The 16,656-nt window shown below is 45.9% G+C and overlaps 1 protein-coding gene across 5 annotated transcripts in view; it reads right to left on the bottom strand.

The window, feature by feature from the left end:
- CELSR1 (cadherin EGF LAG seven-pass G-type receptor 1) overlaps positions 1-16,656 on the bottom strand; it is a 175,576-nt gene that overhangs the window by 29,657 nt on the left and 129,263 nt on the right. For all 5 annotated transcript variants that reach the window (XM_075429586.1, XM_075429590.1, XM_075429589.1 and 2 more), the window contains exons 9-19: positions 13,681-13,847; positions 13,039-13,224; positions 12,592-12,705; positions 12,091-12,265; positions 11,212-11,353; positions 8,901-9,021; positions 7,492-7,675; positions 6,641-6,742; positions 4,723-4,817; positions 4,188-4,397; positions 1,318-1,501 (exon numbers count right to left, since the gene is read on the bottom strand). In XM_075429586.1, coding sequence (XP_075285701.1) covers positions 1,318-1,501; positions 4,188-4,397; positions 4,723-4,817; positions 6,641-6,742; positions 7,492-7,675; positions 8,901-9,021; positions 11,212-11,353; positions 12,091-12,265; positions 12,592-12,705; positions 13,039-13,224; positions 13,681-13,847 — 1,680 coding nt within the window. The remainder of the gene's footprint in view (positions 1-1,317; positions 1,502-4,187; positions 4,398-4,722; positions 4,818-6,640; positions 6,743-7,491; positions 7,676-8,900; positions 9,022-11,211; positions 11,354-12,090; positions 12,266-12,591; positions 12,706-13,038; positions 13,225-13,680; positions 13,848-16,656) is intronic.

Raw genomic sequence — 16,656 nt, 5'->3', positions numbered from 1 at the left:
CTGTGGTTGCTGTGCTTCACTTGTCCATGTACCGCGGGGACACCTGTGAAGTCCATCACAGTCCTGCAAGTGCAGGAGCTGCTATCTGCTTGTCAGAGGCGACAATTACTGTGATAGGTCGGGAAGGTGTCTTGGTACATCTGATGTTTCCTTCTGAGCTTAGACCCACTCTGCATATTTTGGACCCCAAGGACTTTGCTCTGATGATGGTTCTCCTCCCCCTCTACTCCGCCCTAGAGAGGCCCCATCTGGAGTACTGTGTCCAGTTCTGAGCTCCCCACTTCAAGAAAGATGCGGAACTACTGGAGAGAGTCTAGAGGAGGGCTACGAGGATGATGGGGAGACTGGAGCATCTCTCCCACGAGGGAAGGCTGAGGGAGCTGGGCTTGTTTAGCCTGAAGAAGAGAAGGCTGAGAGGGGATCTTATAAATGCTTATAAATATCTTAAGGGTGGGTGTCAGGAGGATGGGGCCAGACTCTTTTCAGTGGTGCCCAGTGACAGGACAAGGGGCAACAGACACAAACTGAAGCATAGGAAATTCCATCTGAACATGAGGAAGAACTTCTTTGAGAGTGACAGAGCACTGGAACAGGCTGGCCAGTGGGGTTGTGGAGTCTCCTTCTCTGGAGATAGTCCAAACCTGCCCGGACGCAGTCCTGTGCAGCCTGGTCTAGGTGACCCTGGTGGCAGGGGGGTTGGACCAGATGATTCCCAGAGGTCCCTCCCAATTCCTACCATTCTGTGATTCTGTGATGGGTTTTTCAAGGCTGGGAGGGTGTCTGAAGGCTTGGATAGGTGATTCTGAGTAAAATACCTTTCAGCAGAGGAATTTCTACAGAAGATGATTTTCTGGGTAGGTTCCAGGCTATGAAGGCATGTGAAAATCAGAGGTATACGACCAACAGTAGGGATTTTTTTTGTACTGCAGTAATTCTTCAGGTGGTGGTGGTGTGATTCTTTCAAAAACGTGATCTACTATGTTCAACTATACTAGGTATTCTCAAAAGGCATTACTTTTACTTACAAACTTTGTCCCTCCTACCATCTGTACAACAATGTGGCTGCAACAAAATGCCACACAGAGCAGTGGCACGGCCCAGAAGGAAAACAGATCAGACATCTCCCAGGAGGGCCCCATGGCAACGGAGAGATATGGATCAAGGCTCAATTGACTTGAAATGAATGCACTGATTAGATTAGAAAATCCAAGTACGTTGTTTCTCAGTGGGTACTGCTAAAACAAATAGCTAGCACCTCCATCCAGCACATTTTTAAAGTTCTAATACAAAATGTCAGTTTTCAACACAGATACTCACTCATGTTAGTGGTAACGATGACAAAAGGTCTCATGTAGGTTTTCTTCATGTTCTGGGCCACGTTGTTGAAATATTCCTCATAGTGCCTGAGCAGGTGAGCGGTGCCACCCTCCGTTCGCTGAATTTGCTCCCAGTGCTCCTTGTTGCTGGGGTCCAGTAGAGCACTGCCCACTTTGATAATATTCTGAGAAACAAAGTACAAGCCTAAACTATGAAGCAAACAAAGCGCTGGGTTTCAAGTGAGGAATATTAAAAATGATTGGCATTACTGCCTCAGGTGAGAGTATAATGAAATATTTTAATGCAGTCATGTTCCACTGAAGCCATATGAAAATATGCACACCAATTACTCACCCTGAGGTTTTTTTATTTTTCATAAAGCAAATCCCTCCAAACTTTTTATGAGCAAAGTAAGACAAAATTGGAGGCTGTAAGAGAACTGCCTGCTTTCTTTCGCCTTTATTACAGGAAAACTAGCAAGAAAATGCAGAAGGGAAACCTAACCATGTTTTCTTTGTCTTGGAGAGATGAAAGACAAGAAAAGCAGAGCACTTGGTATGTACACTGAAGAACTCCCCCAGAGAAATCAAAATAATGTGATATGTTAAAAATCAGAAGAAAACCATAGATGGCAATATTGTTTTCTCTTTTATTTTGATTTTTTTTTCTTTTTTTACTTTGTTGATTCCTGGCTAACTAGGAAGTTGGTGGTGAAGACAAGAGTGAATATTAACTTGAATATGCAAACTTGAAAATACGTAAGAAAACTTCAATCATGTTGTTCTCCCCCCATTTTTATGTTGCTTACGAATGGTGTCAAAAAAGAAGTTCTAGCTGAGGACATGCCCCTTCTGCCCTTTCTTACAAGAATATGAAGAAGGACCCTCGGGCTGAATGGAAGAGGACTCCCAAAGAGAGCGCTAAATGACTCAAATGGGAAAGGTGCTAAGAAGTTTTTAATCTTGGTGTACATATGAACTATACTGTTGTGTCAAAACCTAATTCTTAACTAAGGTAAAACTTGCACAAATAATAGTAGGAATTAATCACCTTAAGCTCTAAAACAGCCAAGGCAAATATTTAGGGTTCATTTAGGAGCAGACGGGAAAGATGCTATATTCTCTAAGTATTGTCTGAGTTGCTAGCATGTACTGGAGATAAAAGGGGCTGCCAGCATGAGCACCTTTATCTAGGGTGAGAAGCACTACATGGTTCCCCAGGAATGCAGGAGACACATGTTGTACTTGTTACCAGGCCTCCTTGGTGTTTGTGAAAGTTATTTATGTTTTGGTTTTTAATCTATTTTCCAGGCTTCTACCTGAGACTATTAAAAAAAAAAATTTCCTTCTCCCCTTATGCTCCCTCAGCCTATGATGTTACCCCTGTTTCTCATGAGCTTTACTGGTTAGTTTTCAAATTCCTGACCTATCCTAAAAATATTTAGGGAGTTCTTCGAAACATCATCTGTATGAGTTTCAGTGCCAAGTGCAGAGGTTTCCAAACCATTTTTTTTCCTTTATTGTTCTTATTTCTACTTAAGAAAACATGCTAAAAACAAAGTTCCTTCCCAAGATCTGAATGGAGGAATTCATTAACTCCACAGCCTGCAGATCTAAGTTTGCCAGCACAGTGTCTCCTCAAGAAAGGAAAAAATGAACTTCTTAAAATCTGATGCATCTAAAATGTTTAATGTTTCAGAAGGTCTCCCCTCTCTGTTGACTGTACAGCCCAAGACACTGAGGAATTTTCTCAGCCACATCTCCTCCTGCTCCCACCTCCCCAGGGACAGGTTCTCTCCTTCTGCAACTTGGCCTTGCTCGGGGTCTCCAAGTTCAACCCAAAGTCTGCCTGACCTGGCTGGTCCTCCTGGAGTACTGTGAGCCGTGAGCTGGGTGTAGCACAACTTCAAAGGGAGCCAGACCACCTCTGGCCAGCACAGAGGCGAGTCTCGGCCCATGGAGAGTTTCCAACATTGCTGTGCTGGTGCCTGAGCTCCAGGCTCTGCTAGCACAGGTCCAGAAGGATGTTTTAGCTTGGACTCTGTGCTGTACCATGTTCAGGATCTTTGAAATAGTATCGGCAAGTGCGGACAGCAGTACCCCGTAGCACACACGGCAAAGAAGATAGCTCTACGAGCCTGACGTGAGTCACCCAACCTTTACATTTTCAGATCACAGAAAACTCCCAACTTCCTCCACATCTCACATTTTTCCACCACAGCTACATGTTTCCCCTAGACAGAGAGGGTGCTACACCTTGTCCTCTAGACTTGGTCAGGCCTTTGCTAATAACTGGGTCTTTCATAAATGCTCTGACTCGCGGAAGCCCTCTGGCACGCATTTTTGTACGTGCCTGCATCACTTAAAATATCAACACGGTATAGAACGTCTTTTAGTGTACCAGCTCTTTAATAAACATGACTCAAGTGTTTTCAAACTGAATTATAAGAAACTTTCAGAGTCAGTAAATGGCTCAGTTATCTCACTGCAAATGTAAATGAAAATGATCACATTAGGCAGGGTTTCCAACAAAATTCAATATGGTACACAAAGCTATTTTAGCCAGAAATAACATATCAACTTGATTATTTTTTTCACTTGGGGAATTTTGCTTTTGGTTGTTACTATGACGATATTTATTATAACAGCACTTTCTATGACATTTGTATTACACACACATATGTGTGCATACACACATGCATAGCCATCTTCCCGCACTAAATTGAGATGATTGACCCATTTGTGAGACAGATGAAGCAATTCCATGATTTTCGCTCCACCTTGGTCAAAGACAAATTTAATTATGCATTGCCCATAACACTTATATGGGGAACTGTAAAGGCTCAGCACAGTATACAGTATCTCTCTTACCTCATTGAATTCCACGTCCCTCGTGGCTGCCAAGTCAAACCCTTGCTGCTGGCTCTCATATTGGAGGACCCGGATCATCACCTGGTAAGCTGTCCTCACGTCATTGCCATACAAGCTGTGTGTGTATTTGGTGGCATTCTGCAGCACTCTCACGATCCGTATGGTTTTGTCTCCGTCCAGCTTGGTCTCATTGTGGTGTAACTTCTCATTCTGAATCAGGGACAAAAAGGAAGAAGAAACCCAATGGTGTATCTTATGTATTTTTTGTACTTCATTTTAGTTACAAAGATAATAATCATTTAGGGATTTTAGGCACGAAGGAGTTGTTTGATCAAAATGGTGTTTGTCTTGAGAAAGGGCTGACAGGACAACTCAACAGAAAATATAACCGAGAGCCAGAAAAGCACAAGGGTCCTAATGTGAAATGAGGGGGTTCAAGGACTCAGTCAAAACATGGAGTGCAGGGACATCACACTGGAGTCGGAACTGATGATCATTTAGAAAATAAAGGCAAAAATGAGAAAACAGAGCTTACCACGATTTTTAGATCCACAAAAGTGTTGGTGGTGCAGTTGAAAAGCTCAGGAGGCAGCCAGCCCTTTTCAATGCTACAATGGCGAACTGCATTTCCTGAAGGAAGCAAAGTGTTAATGACAGATAACATTCTGAACTGTGCTGCGTAAATCTTCATAGATTTCAGGTATCTTAGACTTTCAGATTTCCTACATTTTCAAGTTTCTTAGATCTATGCACATATTCCACTTTCCAAACCTGGGATTCCTGTCTGAGAAAAGTTAAAGACTACTAATCTTCATGAATCGTTTTCCTCAGGCTTTCGAGAAAAGTCAGGCAAACTTCAAGATCTGCCCAACCCCTCTCTGCCTTGCTGCCCTAACATTTTCAAATTAATTCAGCAATTTATTTATGCCAAATATGAGAAAGACTGTGCACTTCCTAAATATTTCTGAAAACGTGTCCCTGCTCAGATTTCTGTGCAACAGCCTACATGTGAAGACGTCCCGGATAAACGCTGTCTTCCTGTCAAAACACGCTAGCACCTTTGCACACTGCACACAGTAAACGCTTCAGCCAACACATGTAATTGCCTTTTGCCACTTGTGGATGGTCTATGAGCAGCTTATTGTTTAATTTAGCCTATGATTTTGTACTATTTGTCAAATCATTTTAAAATGTGACTCTCGGCTGTGGATCCTTCACAGTGAATTGCAAGCAATCAAACTTAGAATTTACATTATGCTAGTTAATTTGCACATAACATATTGCATGTGTCTAGGCCATTTAATTACTCATATTTAAACAAAAATTATAATGAATTGAACAATATCTAATTATATTATTTCTCTTCCATGATTAGCTGAATACAATTAAACCTCAGATTCTTAGTCTGAACATTCATTATTATAAAGCTTACTTTTTTGAATGGTCTGTGAAATTCACTTAAAACATGCATTTCCCATAACTACTCCTGCCTGCTAGCCTATTTGCTAGAAGAGACACTGGGGTCAACCACTAAAACAGTGCAGAAAACTTACTGTAATTCAACTTTACACTGTTTAATAATGTAAATATTCTTCACTCAAAAAAAAATAATAACCAATTCTATCTCCTAAAATCCTCAGAACAGGAGCTTGGTCGATCACAAATCTGCTGCACACTTACGGGCAGTGGCCTCCCCCCAGTAATATCTGGGGAAGTCACAGAACCATTTGTAACTCACTGAGCCTGAGGACTGCTCGCAGCAGAGTTACCAGGCCCAGGAACGAGACAGAGCTTTAATTTCCCACAGAACAGCCTTTGGAAAAGACTGTGAATTCTGTTTTCAAAAATCTGATAAATGTTTTCAGGGACACACGTGAAAAAGCAGCTTGTCATTTGCTTGCTGTACAAAACAGCTCATGTCTTTTATAAAATGCATTTTTCAGCCATCTGACTTTAGAGTTAGAGAAAAGATGTTGGGTAGAAAAATGCAAGTTCTGTTCTAACTCTTAGCTTTACTAGCCTGCAATGCTAGTAAAGCAATCATCACATAAATGATTTTCCTCATCTGTCTTTGCCCAGAGGAGCTGTACCATTAAAGAACATGTACAAGTCACTAGAAACTAAAAGTTACATGTGTAAGAATCGCTTGCTAACCAGAAAATAGAAAATGGGACTGTGCTTTTTTGAAAATACAGACACAGAATTTCTGTTCTTTACATGTATTTATCTCCTGCACTTTTGTACTACTTTATTGCTACAATTCCAAATGTATTTTAACAATTCTTGAGTTTCAGCTAGCTAAACTTCTCTGCTTGTGATAAGCATGAGCTGTGCTGTAATCTCTAGACCCAACGAACTAATGTCATTCCCTATGTACGCATTTTTTTCTCTTTTTTTTTCCCCTCAGACAGGCACTTAGATAAAGTAGTTAATGTTTTACCCAGGGAACTTACCCACTGATCCCTTAGGACAGGGCACAGCAGCTGGCTGGCCAAACTTGGTCTGTGGCCACCAAATACCAGCCTCGAAAGCTTTTGGACAGCCATTATAAATCACTGAAAGCAGAAAAAGAAAGGATGCAATTTTTTCTGACAAGATTAAAAATCACTACAAGGAGATATTTCAACCTGCCTAAAGCACCTTCCGGTAACTGCCAAGCCCCGTCAGGATACCTGCCCTCTGCAGCGCCTTCCAAGCTGCAACCCATCAGCTGCTGCTCAGCCAGCAGCGCGGGCAGACAGGTACAGGCAGAGGAGAGCTCAGGATGATTATGGGGCTTTGGATTCTGGCTCTGCCTATCTCTGCCTGCTCCTTTATTGTGGGAAAACGTTTCTCCTTCATTTCACCCACACACCGAGGCGAGGCGGCTGCCGCAGCAGCTTTGTGCTGCTCACAGGAGGAGGGTGGGTGGGTGAGAGGAATGGCAGGATGGGCGAGATGGGGAAGGGAGGCGGATGGCACCGGGCGCACGGCACAGACTCTGCGGGCAGAAGGTGTGAGGGCTCTCGCCCATCTCTTCAGCTGCAGCACAGCTTTCCCCCCTAAGCTAGCCACATTTCCATCCAAAGAAAATCAAAGAAGTAGGAGCTTTTTCCTTTTTCCCCAGCCGCCACGAGGCACACTGGCATAGCCTTGGGAGGAGGGGTGCAGGTCTAGGCTGCCGCAGCTCCCGTTGCCACTGCTGGGGCCACGCCGCCGGGCTCCCACACGCCCCAGGATGCGGCTGCGTGCCCACCGCTGCACCCCCATCTCCCCCTGCCCCTGCCGCCCGGCGGAGCAGCAGCGCTGGCTGGACAGGAGGTACCTTCACAGCCCTTCAGCGTAACTTCAGCGAAGGGGTTGTCGCAGCGGTTGCACTGCCGCCCGATGACGCCGGGTTTGCAAGGACACTGGCCCGTCTCCACGTCGCAGGCGCGCGTGTGGGAGCCGGACGGGAAGCAGTCGCAGGGGTAGCAGGTGTCGCTGCTCTGGGGCCTGTAGTAATTTGCCTAGAAAAACCAAAACAACAGACATGTGGTGCTTGACTTCTATTCCACATTACTCGCATTTCCAAAATCCTGCTCTAGCAGCAAGTGCATCACAAAAGGGCTAATTTTGCAAAGCATGGGATAATAATGATATCACTGTTAACAGACAATGTAATAGCTATGGGAAGTGTGCTGTGCAAGCCCTGGCAAGGCAGAGAGGCAGAGCTGAGCGCCGGGGGGGTGGCTGCACTGCCCCACGCCACAGAGACCCACGGTTCAGACCACCGATTGCAGAGGGGCAGAAGGACCACATTGCTCCTCGTGTACTTGCTGTTGGTGACCAGCAAATGTATTCTGGGAGGATCTGCAGTTTTCTCTGCTTTGCAATTCCACTCCTGTACAGCATGAACAAGCCAGAGACGAAGCTTCTTGCACTGTCCATTTGTTTCATGTACAGGGAGGAGAGCAACCAACGACCACGTATTCAGATCGCGTCTGTCAATGCTTTTGATCTGCGGCGTCACGCGATTACACAAGCGCCTGGCACTGGCACCCCACTGACTGTTTAACGCAAGAGCTGCTGTGTGTCCTGCTGGCATTTAGGAGAGGAGAACGGGGCCAGATTTGCTAGCTCTGGTCTGCACAGGCACAGCTCCTCTGTTACTCAAGGCTATTGTAAAACCTATTGTGAAAAGTCCTTTGTCAAACCTTCAGGAGGGAGCCTCCCGCGTCCCCGTCTGTCCCTGCCTGTCCACAGCAAATTCCTCTTCAACTCGACAGAGCTGGCACTGAGGAAAGTGTTCAGCCTCTCGTATTATTCACCTCCCTCCAGCTGCTGGGCCTTTTGCTGGCCCATTGCAGAGGGGAGAGCTGCTCCCAGCTGGCCGAAGCTTTCATGGCTGTTACTCACTTGTGATACACAGAACACCACTGGCACTCCTCCGCACCCAGGTCTGATCTCCCCCGATAAGCCAGGCTGCACTTCAGAGAGATCAGAGCCAGGCTTTCATCCTCTCAGTTTTGCTTTTCAAACACAAATAAGATAAGAGCTGTACAGTAAGATTTTGTGAAGGGCGGTGCCAGCAAAATGTTTTAGGCAAAGATTAACGACACTGCGCACATATATATGATACAAACCACAACTGTGTGTACTTTTTCCCAGATGCTCACTTCTTGTAGTTATTAGTGCTATAGTTACTTTTTAAACTGAAGAAATTTTGACTTAAGACAGGTTTCTCTTGCTTACCTTGCAGTGGCATTCTCCATTGGTCTTGTTGCAATCAGAATCAAACCCTTTGCTAGTCTCACAATTACAAGGACCACAGATGGGATTTCCCCACCAGCCTCTGGGACAAGGCAGGTCAATTCTATAAAAGAAAATCACAATGAAATGAAGTTCTTTTAAGCTTCCTCTTAAAAGCTGGGAAAAAAAATGAGCTTTGGGCCAAATCTGCACTCGACTCCATTAGCTTATAGAGTGGATTGTATCTCACTGCAGCAGACAAGACTCAATATATATATATAAACACATATAGAATATATATATATATATAAACACATATAGAATCATAGAATGGTTTGGGTTGGAAGGGACCTTAAAGATCATCTGGTTCCAACTCCCCTGCCATGAGCAGGGACATCTTCCACTAGACCAGGTTGCTCAGAGCTCCATCCAACCTGGCCTTGAACACTGCCAGGGAGGGGGCAGCCACAGCTTCTCTGGGCAATATATAACTTCTCTGGCATATACATAATGTGATCAAAAAAGATAAAGAATATCAGTGCCACAAAACCCTGGTGGTAATGCTTCTACAAATGTTTTCAAGACCAGCTCCTCTTTATAAGGAGTATACATCTACATGAGCAAATGAAGTGCTCCTTCCTCTAGGAGAGGGCAATGAGGCCCACGCTGCCTAGTTGGAATGGTCGCGGTCCCTCCAGCCCCAGCCCCACGCTGGGGAAAGCACTGGTGAGGGCAGGCTGGAGACCCTGTGCCGGGCTGTGCTCCAGCAACTGCAGGTGGTGCTGAGCCCGTGCCCTGGTTTACCTACTGCCACAAACAGACTTGGGGTACAGCTCCCCAACACTCTGTATCCACCTCCCACCCCCACGGGTTCCTGTCCCAGCCCTGCTGTGGGCAGCAGTGCTTGTCCAGCCTGCGGGGACACCATCTCAGGTGCAACGCTGGCTGCAAGCTCACCCTATGCAGAAAAGTCCCTACTTTCAGCCAGCCTGGATTTCTGAGCCAGTTCACCACAGGGTCTGAAAAGCCCTGGTCTGACACAAGGGAGGAGGAGGAGGACACATGTGGTTGGTGACACAGAAGGGGGAAGGGTGACAGCTTTGATTCAGACTATAAATGGAGCAGTACAGCTAGCCAGACGCTGTGTGTCAACCCAAAAGCTACCCCTGCTGAAGAACAACCCTTGTTTTCACAGGTTCTTTTTCTGCTGGGTGAACTTCTGAGCAGGTTGGTTCCACAGATGCCCCAACACTAGTGCTGGCAAGGAGAGCTCTGGGAAGGGGCTGGGGCAGCAACCAGGGTCTCTGCTAGCTGGAAGTCTTCATCAAGCGATAGCCTGAAGGATGACACTGCTGAGTCTGTGGTCAGCACAACGCACAAGGAATCCCTCCCCGCTGCTCACTTTAGGAGAGAAAAGTTGTTTGCTGTCTGTTTCACAGACCATGCCAAATTTTGTTAACAGTAACTGCCAGGTTTATACTTCCATGCTTCATTATGTGAAAAAACACAATGTTGCACCCGACATGATGTCAGCAGACAACGACAAGGGAAAATGTCTCTGTGTTGCTAATCCAGAGGAACTAAAGGTGAATCTGGCAACAGCACAGCCAACATTTGCAAGCCCACACAACAAAAGGCAGAGGAAGAAGCTTGTGGTTTTCAAAGGGAAGGAAACATCACATGAGCTATTCCTAAACGGGCAGACAAATGCACTTCATTTGCAGATCATGAATGGCCCATATTACAGTAAATCAAAGTGCCGCCTCTGGGATAAGGCCGGTTGCTGAACGCTTATCTGAGACCAGTAAGCCGCTGATGAGGGAATCGGCACTTTTCTCCCTCACAGTAACAGGACATAGGCCTCCCAGACTGTCCAGAAGAGATGGCTTTTTGCCAGCCCAGGGACTGGACCCAAACTGCAAAGCCATTTTATCTGGCCACAGGCCACCTAACCGGGTGCATTGCTCTGTGCGTGTGCTGGGGGAGCTGAAGGAGAGACGCCAGTCAAACTCAGGCCAAGCCCACCACAAGGTACGGGTCAGATGCAGTGCTGTATAACACAGCATAATCGGTCAAGCACCTAAGCTGCTGCAGAAGAAAAGTGGCTCCTGAGCATATGGAAGTTTGCCTGGTGTCTGGGAAGAGAGCTCACGAGTGCCAAAGGGCACAGAGCCTGCAAATACCATCTACTACGAACACTCAAATTGTACCAGGAAAGCTAACCGAAGAAGAAAAGGACGTGGGAGGACTGCTGCCTTAGGAAAAGAGGTACCTGGAAGGGTCAGGAAACCAAGAACAAAAATAATTCTCTTACTTGCTCTCGCAGTACTGTCCATAGTAGCTTTGTCCACATTCACAGGTGTAGCCATGGGATGAGCTAGGTTTGTGCACGCACGTGGAGACATGCTCACATGGGTTCAAGTTACATACATCAACACAGTCTCTCCCAAAGTACCCTGGGGAGACAAGGTCATAAAATTACAGCAACCGTTGTAATTTACGATTTGCATGTCTCCAAAAGACTGTCTATTTTAAGCTTATTCACTAAAAACACATCTTCAATAATCAGTAGATTCCCCGCGATACTGTCAGAAAGAACGTACTCTTTTCCCTCCCAGCAAAAAAGATAGTGGGCTATTCTTTTCGACAGTCTGTTAGCATGCTTGAGGCACCCTTGTGCCTTTGGTTCCCAGTTTTACATTCAAAGCATGTGTTACAAATAGTTTGGTATTCTCTCCCTGTGTGTATGGGAGGTGACTGTGCTGGGTGCTGACAGCATGGGCTGGCTACATGCACCAAAACAGAGAAAACATTCAAAGTATCTCGATTAGGATGCAGGGCGTGAGACTGAAATCCAACAGCAGAAAAGGCTGGGAAAGAAAAAGAAAAAAAAAATAGAGACAAAGAAAACAGACAAAAAGAAAGGGGGAGATGTATGGAAAGAGCCCTCTGGACCAGAGACTGTCTGTTTGGTTGATACGATACGCTGCCTAGAACAAATGTTCCTTAGTTCATGACTGCAGTTTCAAGAGTGCTACAGTAAGACTGAGAAAGATAACACTGACTGGAAGAGCAAGAATCAGAATACGAGCACTTTGCAAGCATGCAGCTGCTGCCGCTGCTCTTCTTCTGATGGCCACATAAAGATGTGATCCAGCTCCTGGATGAGTATACAGGATGGTCACTGGGTTACCTGGGTCGCAGACGCAGGAGTAGCTGTCCCAGTCGTCACTGCAGTAGCTGTGCTGGGGACACGGATTGGAATCACAAGGGTTATCCACTTCGCAACCTTCCTTCACGTTGATCTTGACAGCCTGTTTCATGTTGAGCGTGGCTATATTTGTAGATGTCTCTCCCATTCTCACTCCCTGGTGACAAAGACAATTATTTTTAAATCAGAGTCTTCATTCAGAATACAGTACTATGTGTTCCACTAGTTCCATTAATCCACGAGGCTACATTTTAAAGAAACATGACCTGATGAGCCAAACCTGGATTTTTTTTTTCAAATGTTGTTCCTCTGTGAGACCAGATTTGTACCTGGGAAAGTGGGTGGACTTTAAATTTTCATTCTTAGATATTTTGATGGTGGATGCAGAAATGTTTGGGGATGGATGAAAAAGAAAACCCCACATTTTTACATGGGTATTTTCTTAAAAGTGCAAAGTTTGTTGCTACACTTTTCATTTGATACCTGCATACAGCCATAAAATCCCTGCTGAACAGACACTTGGTCTCCAGAGACACCTCCCACAACGATGCTTTTCATTTTCAGTCCGGGTAGTTGGTTGCCAATTTGAACAGTGCTCTGTTGAGGAAAAGGACAATCGATAAGAAGCACTATCACCCTCTGCGACACAGATTGCCTACTTTCTGCAGTGATAGAGTCAAGCAGTAGCTGACAGTAGATTACAGAAAAAATATCAAAGGAGAGTGGAGCTAGACATCTGAATGTGGCTTTTTACAGACTTGTTCATAAGATATCGTATCATTAAGCTTAATAAATTAATATAACTGCATCAGGCACAAATCACTGCAGAACACGGCTCACAGAATAAGTGTTTGTCCACACTCCTTTATCCTGCTTTCTCCTAAAAACAATTCTGTAGTGCTTAGTGGCAAAGTTATGATGCTGCCTTACCTGGTACATCCCATAGTCCAAGGACATGACAGCGAGGTACTTGATGTCTTTACCATCTTTAGAACTCTTCAGCTCTATTAATAAATGATGCCATTCCCCATCACTGACTCGCAACTGGCTCATCTTTAAACTAGCAACCTGGCTCAGGCCACTGTACACTTCAAAGTGCACGTAGCTGTTCAGTATCTGTTGAAAAAATGAATCATGTCTATTTTTTGCTACATATTTGTAATTGATGCGAAAGGGGACAGAGTGCAAGACAATAACATCTCCTAAGACAACCCAAAAGGGAAAAAAGCCCAAACAGTAACGAAGGGAACACTTGCAATAACTCCGTATAACTTTGGACATTCAGACTGTAACTTACCCTACTGACAAAAGAACCCCAAAACAATCAAGAGATACATTTTTTGCATCTATATTAATGCACACTACTATCTCTGCTTAAAAAAAATAATCTTAAACCAACAAATCCAAATTTTACAATGATCTTTTGACCTTTGTAAAAGGCTGAAGAAATAATTTGTATTTATTGATGTGCATTTGGCTGGGTGGACAAACCTATGCAGTTCATGTGGCCATATCTACTGAAAGGGGAGAATTTTTTAATTCTTTTCTAACCAAAAGCAGACATATTTTTACCTGAATGTTGATCTTGGATGCAGCCCCAGCATTGGCTTGCATTAACATGCCATTGACTTTCCGGGTTCTGAACATCAGCCCAAGGTACCACGGCACAGAAATGGTAATGTCAAGGTCACTCCAAATGATAATGCCTTCACCAGTGAAACGCTGAGGAGAAGGCATTGCTGTAAATCAAAAGACAGAAGAGAAACAGTTGATATCTTTCAGGACAAAGGCTAAGAGGAGAGATGACGCTATGTCGCAGTGATGGCGCAAGGTAGCTAGTCCCTGTTCCACTGAGCTATTTTTAATCTGCTATGGACTAAGAGCCGGTCTAGGGGAATTACTAGGAAGCAGCTGATAACCTTGCAAATTTCACAACCTACCCTTGTTGTGGGGTAGGCACCTTGTCTTGATGCCTGCACCCAAACGCAGCACCTCCACACTGCTATGGCATTACACCGGTGAGAGATACTCCTAGAAAGGTAAGCTCAGGATCTCTGCTGATACAGTTCTGCTGATGAGTGGGTGGACAGAGCAGGAAGTATGAGGGCAACACTTGCTGCAGATGTTTTCAACATATCTTTGATTATCTACTTCTAATTAAACAGATGAAACACAGAGTAAAAGGCTGGGAGGCATCAGGAAATATTAATTAATTATAAATACTCCAGGGCCAGATTATTCATCTGTCTCAGCTACACAGCCTTTTCACAGGGAGAAACCTTGTGTGGAATTGCCCAAATCATCTACCTTAAATATCTCGAGGTGACAGCTGAAGAGTTGCCCTCCCCTATAACCTTACACGAACACAGCTCCTACAGGTAGACACTGATGACAGCCTTCAATGGAAAGCACGCTGCTGATGAAAATTAGGGGAACAGCCACCCTTTGGACTTTTAAAGTAGCTATCTCAGGTAACAGGAGCTACAGTACCACGGAGTAGTTGATCCCCCTGATCAGAAGCACAAACTAAGCTGTGGGAGCTCTGTGCTGTTTGCAGCACTCCATACGGCACTTCCACCATGCGCGGCCCCTTGTAGCGGGATCTGCAGTCAGTCCCTGCCTGATGTCCTTGCTCACAAGCGTGCTGGTGAAGCTCATGGCAGCTTTTTGCAAGCAGAAGCAGGCTCTAGAGACTGCATACAGTCATCACAGATTGGCACCCAGTGTTGCATCTCCTCATGAGCTGAGCCCATGGGGACGGTCAGTGAGATGACAGGCCTTAACAGTCTCCTTCCCTTCTGCTCCATGCTACCGTATCTGCCCACTCTTCTGGATGTTCTTGTAGTATGAGAGATCACGTATACACAAACGCATATGTGTTACAACAAAATGGCAAGTCCTTAGAAAAAGGCAGACGGACGACATCACTGCAGAAGATGGAATCAGGTTGATGTGAAGTTGCATTTTTTGGAGGAAGAAACCCAAGTCCCAAATTCTGATCCCAAATTCTTGCCGGTCTCTCTAAGGGGAAAGGCTGTGTGAGGGGGAGCGCAGGGGCTGGAGGGAAGTGCTGTCTGCAAGCCCTTCGGCTCGCTGGTTGTTAGAAACAAGATGTCAGCAACAAGTGGACTATCCCTAGCCAAGTCAGAGATGTAAATTGACTTGCCCTTGTCTAAGATGTGGTTACCCAAGCACCACACCCTAGGGTAAGTGCAGGCAGCCCCAAAGGGCAGCCCCTCTCCCTCCTGCTCCAGGCAGTGATCTCCTCTTTGCAGTCACACTCCTTCCTGCACGAATGCTAGCGGGGGCATATGGTGGAAGAACTGAAGCTTAGCCTGCTCTTGAATTCCCGACAGCAATTTAAGATGGTTTGCTACCAGACATAGATGTCCCCAGCTTGCTTAAAACTTGAATCCAGTGCTCAAGCTCTGGCTGTCTGGGCCAGGGCATGATTCATCAGCCCGCACTGCCCCACATCATTGTAAAAGTGACGAGGACATTGGTGTTCAGTAGGGTCACAGAATCACAGAATGGTAGGGGTTGGAAGGGACCTCTGTGGGTCATCTAGTCCAACCCCCCCGCCGAAGCAGGGTCACCTACAGCAGGCTGCATAGGACCACGTCCAGGCGGGTCTTGAATATCTCCAGAGAAGGAGACTCCACAACCTCCCTGGGCAGCCTGTTCCAGGGCTCCGTCACCCTCAGAGGGAAGAAGTTCTTCCTCATGTTCAGACGGAACTTCCTGTGCTTCAGTTTGTGCTCATTGCCCCTTGTCCTGGGAACTACTGAAAAGAGCTTGGCCCCATCCTCCTGACACCCACCCTTCAGATATTTGTAAGCATATATTAGGTCCCCTCGCAGCCTTCTCTTCTTCAGGCTGAACAAGCCCAGCTCCCTCAACCTTTCCTCGTAGGAGAGATGCTCCAGTCCCCTCACCATCCTTGTAGCCCTCCACTGGACTCTCTCCAGCAGCTCCTCATCTTTCTTGAACTGGGGACCCCAGAACTGGACAGAGTACTCCAGATGAGGCCTCACTAGGGCAGTGTAGAGGGGGAGGAGAACCTCCCTCGACCTGCTGGCCACACAGTCAGTTCCTCCTTCTGCTCCACAGGTGCAAAAGCCAGCCCTCTCCTTCCTCCTCTAGCCTGCCAATCTTCACAACGACCTCAACTTCCAGCTTCTTTGCTAGTGGGTTTCTAGACCATTGCTTAGATTTTGAAGTCCGCCTGCCTCTGGAGAGCAGAGCCGGGATGCAAACCTTGTGGGCTTCCCACGTGCTGGAGGCTGGGAATGCTGTTTGCAAGCGTTTCGGCTTGGCTCCTGGGAGAACTGGACTGGCATGGCAATTAGCCACCTTCTTCCTTTTCTCACCGGTGGTGACTTTTGGAGCTTGCAAATACCATTCCCTTCCCACACCTCCTCCCAACTCCCCTCCCTTCCCTGGGGCCAGGGTGCACCTTCCCCTTCTAGTAAAACAAAAATCCCCATCTGTCAGCCCTCTCTGACCTCCTTCCTACCCCCAGTCCTTCCACACACCTGGAACCAGGGG

The sequence above is a fragment of the Opisthocomus hoazin genome, chromosome 8 (assembly GCF_030867145.1).
Source record: "Opisthocomus hoazin isolate bOpiHoa1 chromosome 8, bOpiHoa1.hap1, whole genome shotgun sequence".
NCBI classification, from domain to species: domain Eukaryota; kingdom Metazoa; phylum Chordata; class Aves; order Opisthocomiformes; family Opisthocomidae; genus Opisthocomus; species Opisthocomus hoazin.
The sequence above is the reverse complement of the archived record's forward strand: the minus strand, read 5'-3'. Positions and strand labels throughout refer to the sequence as shown.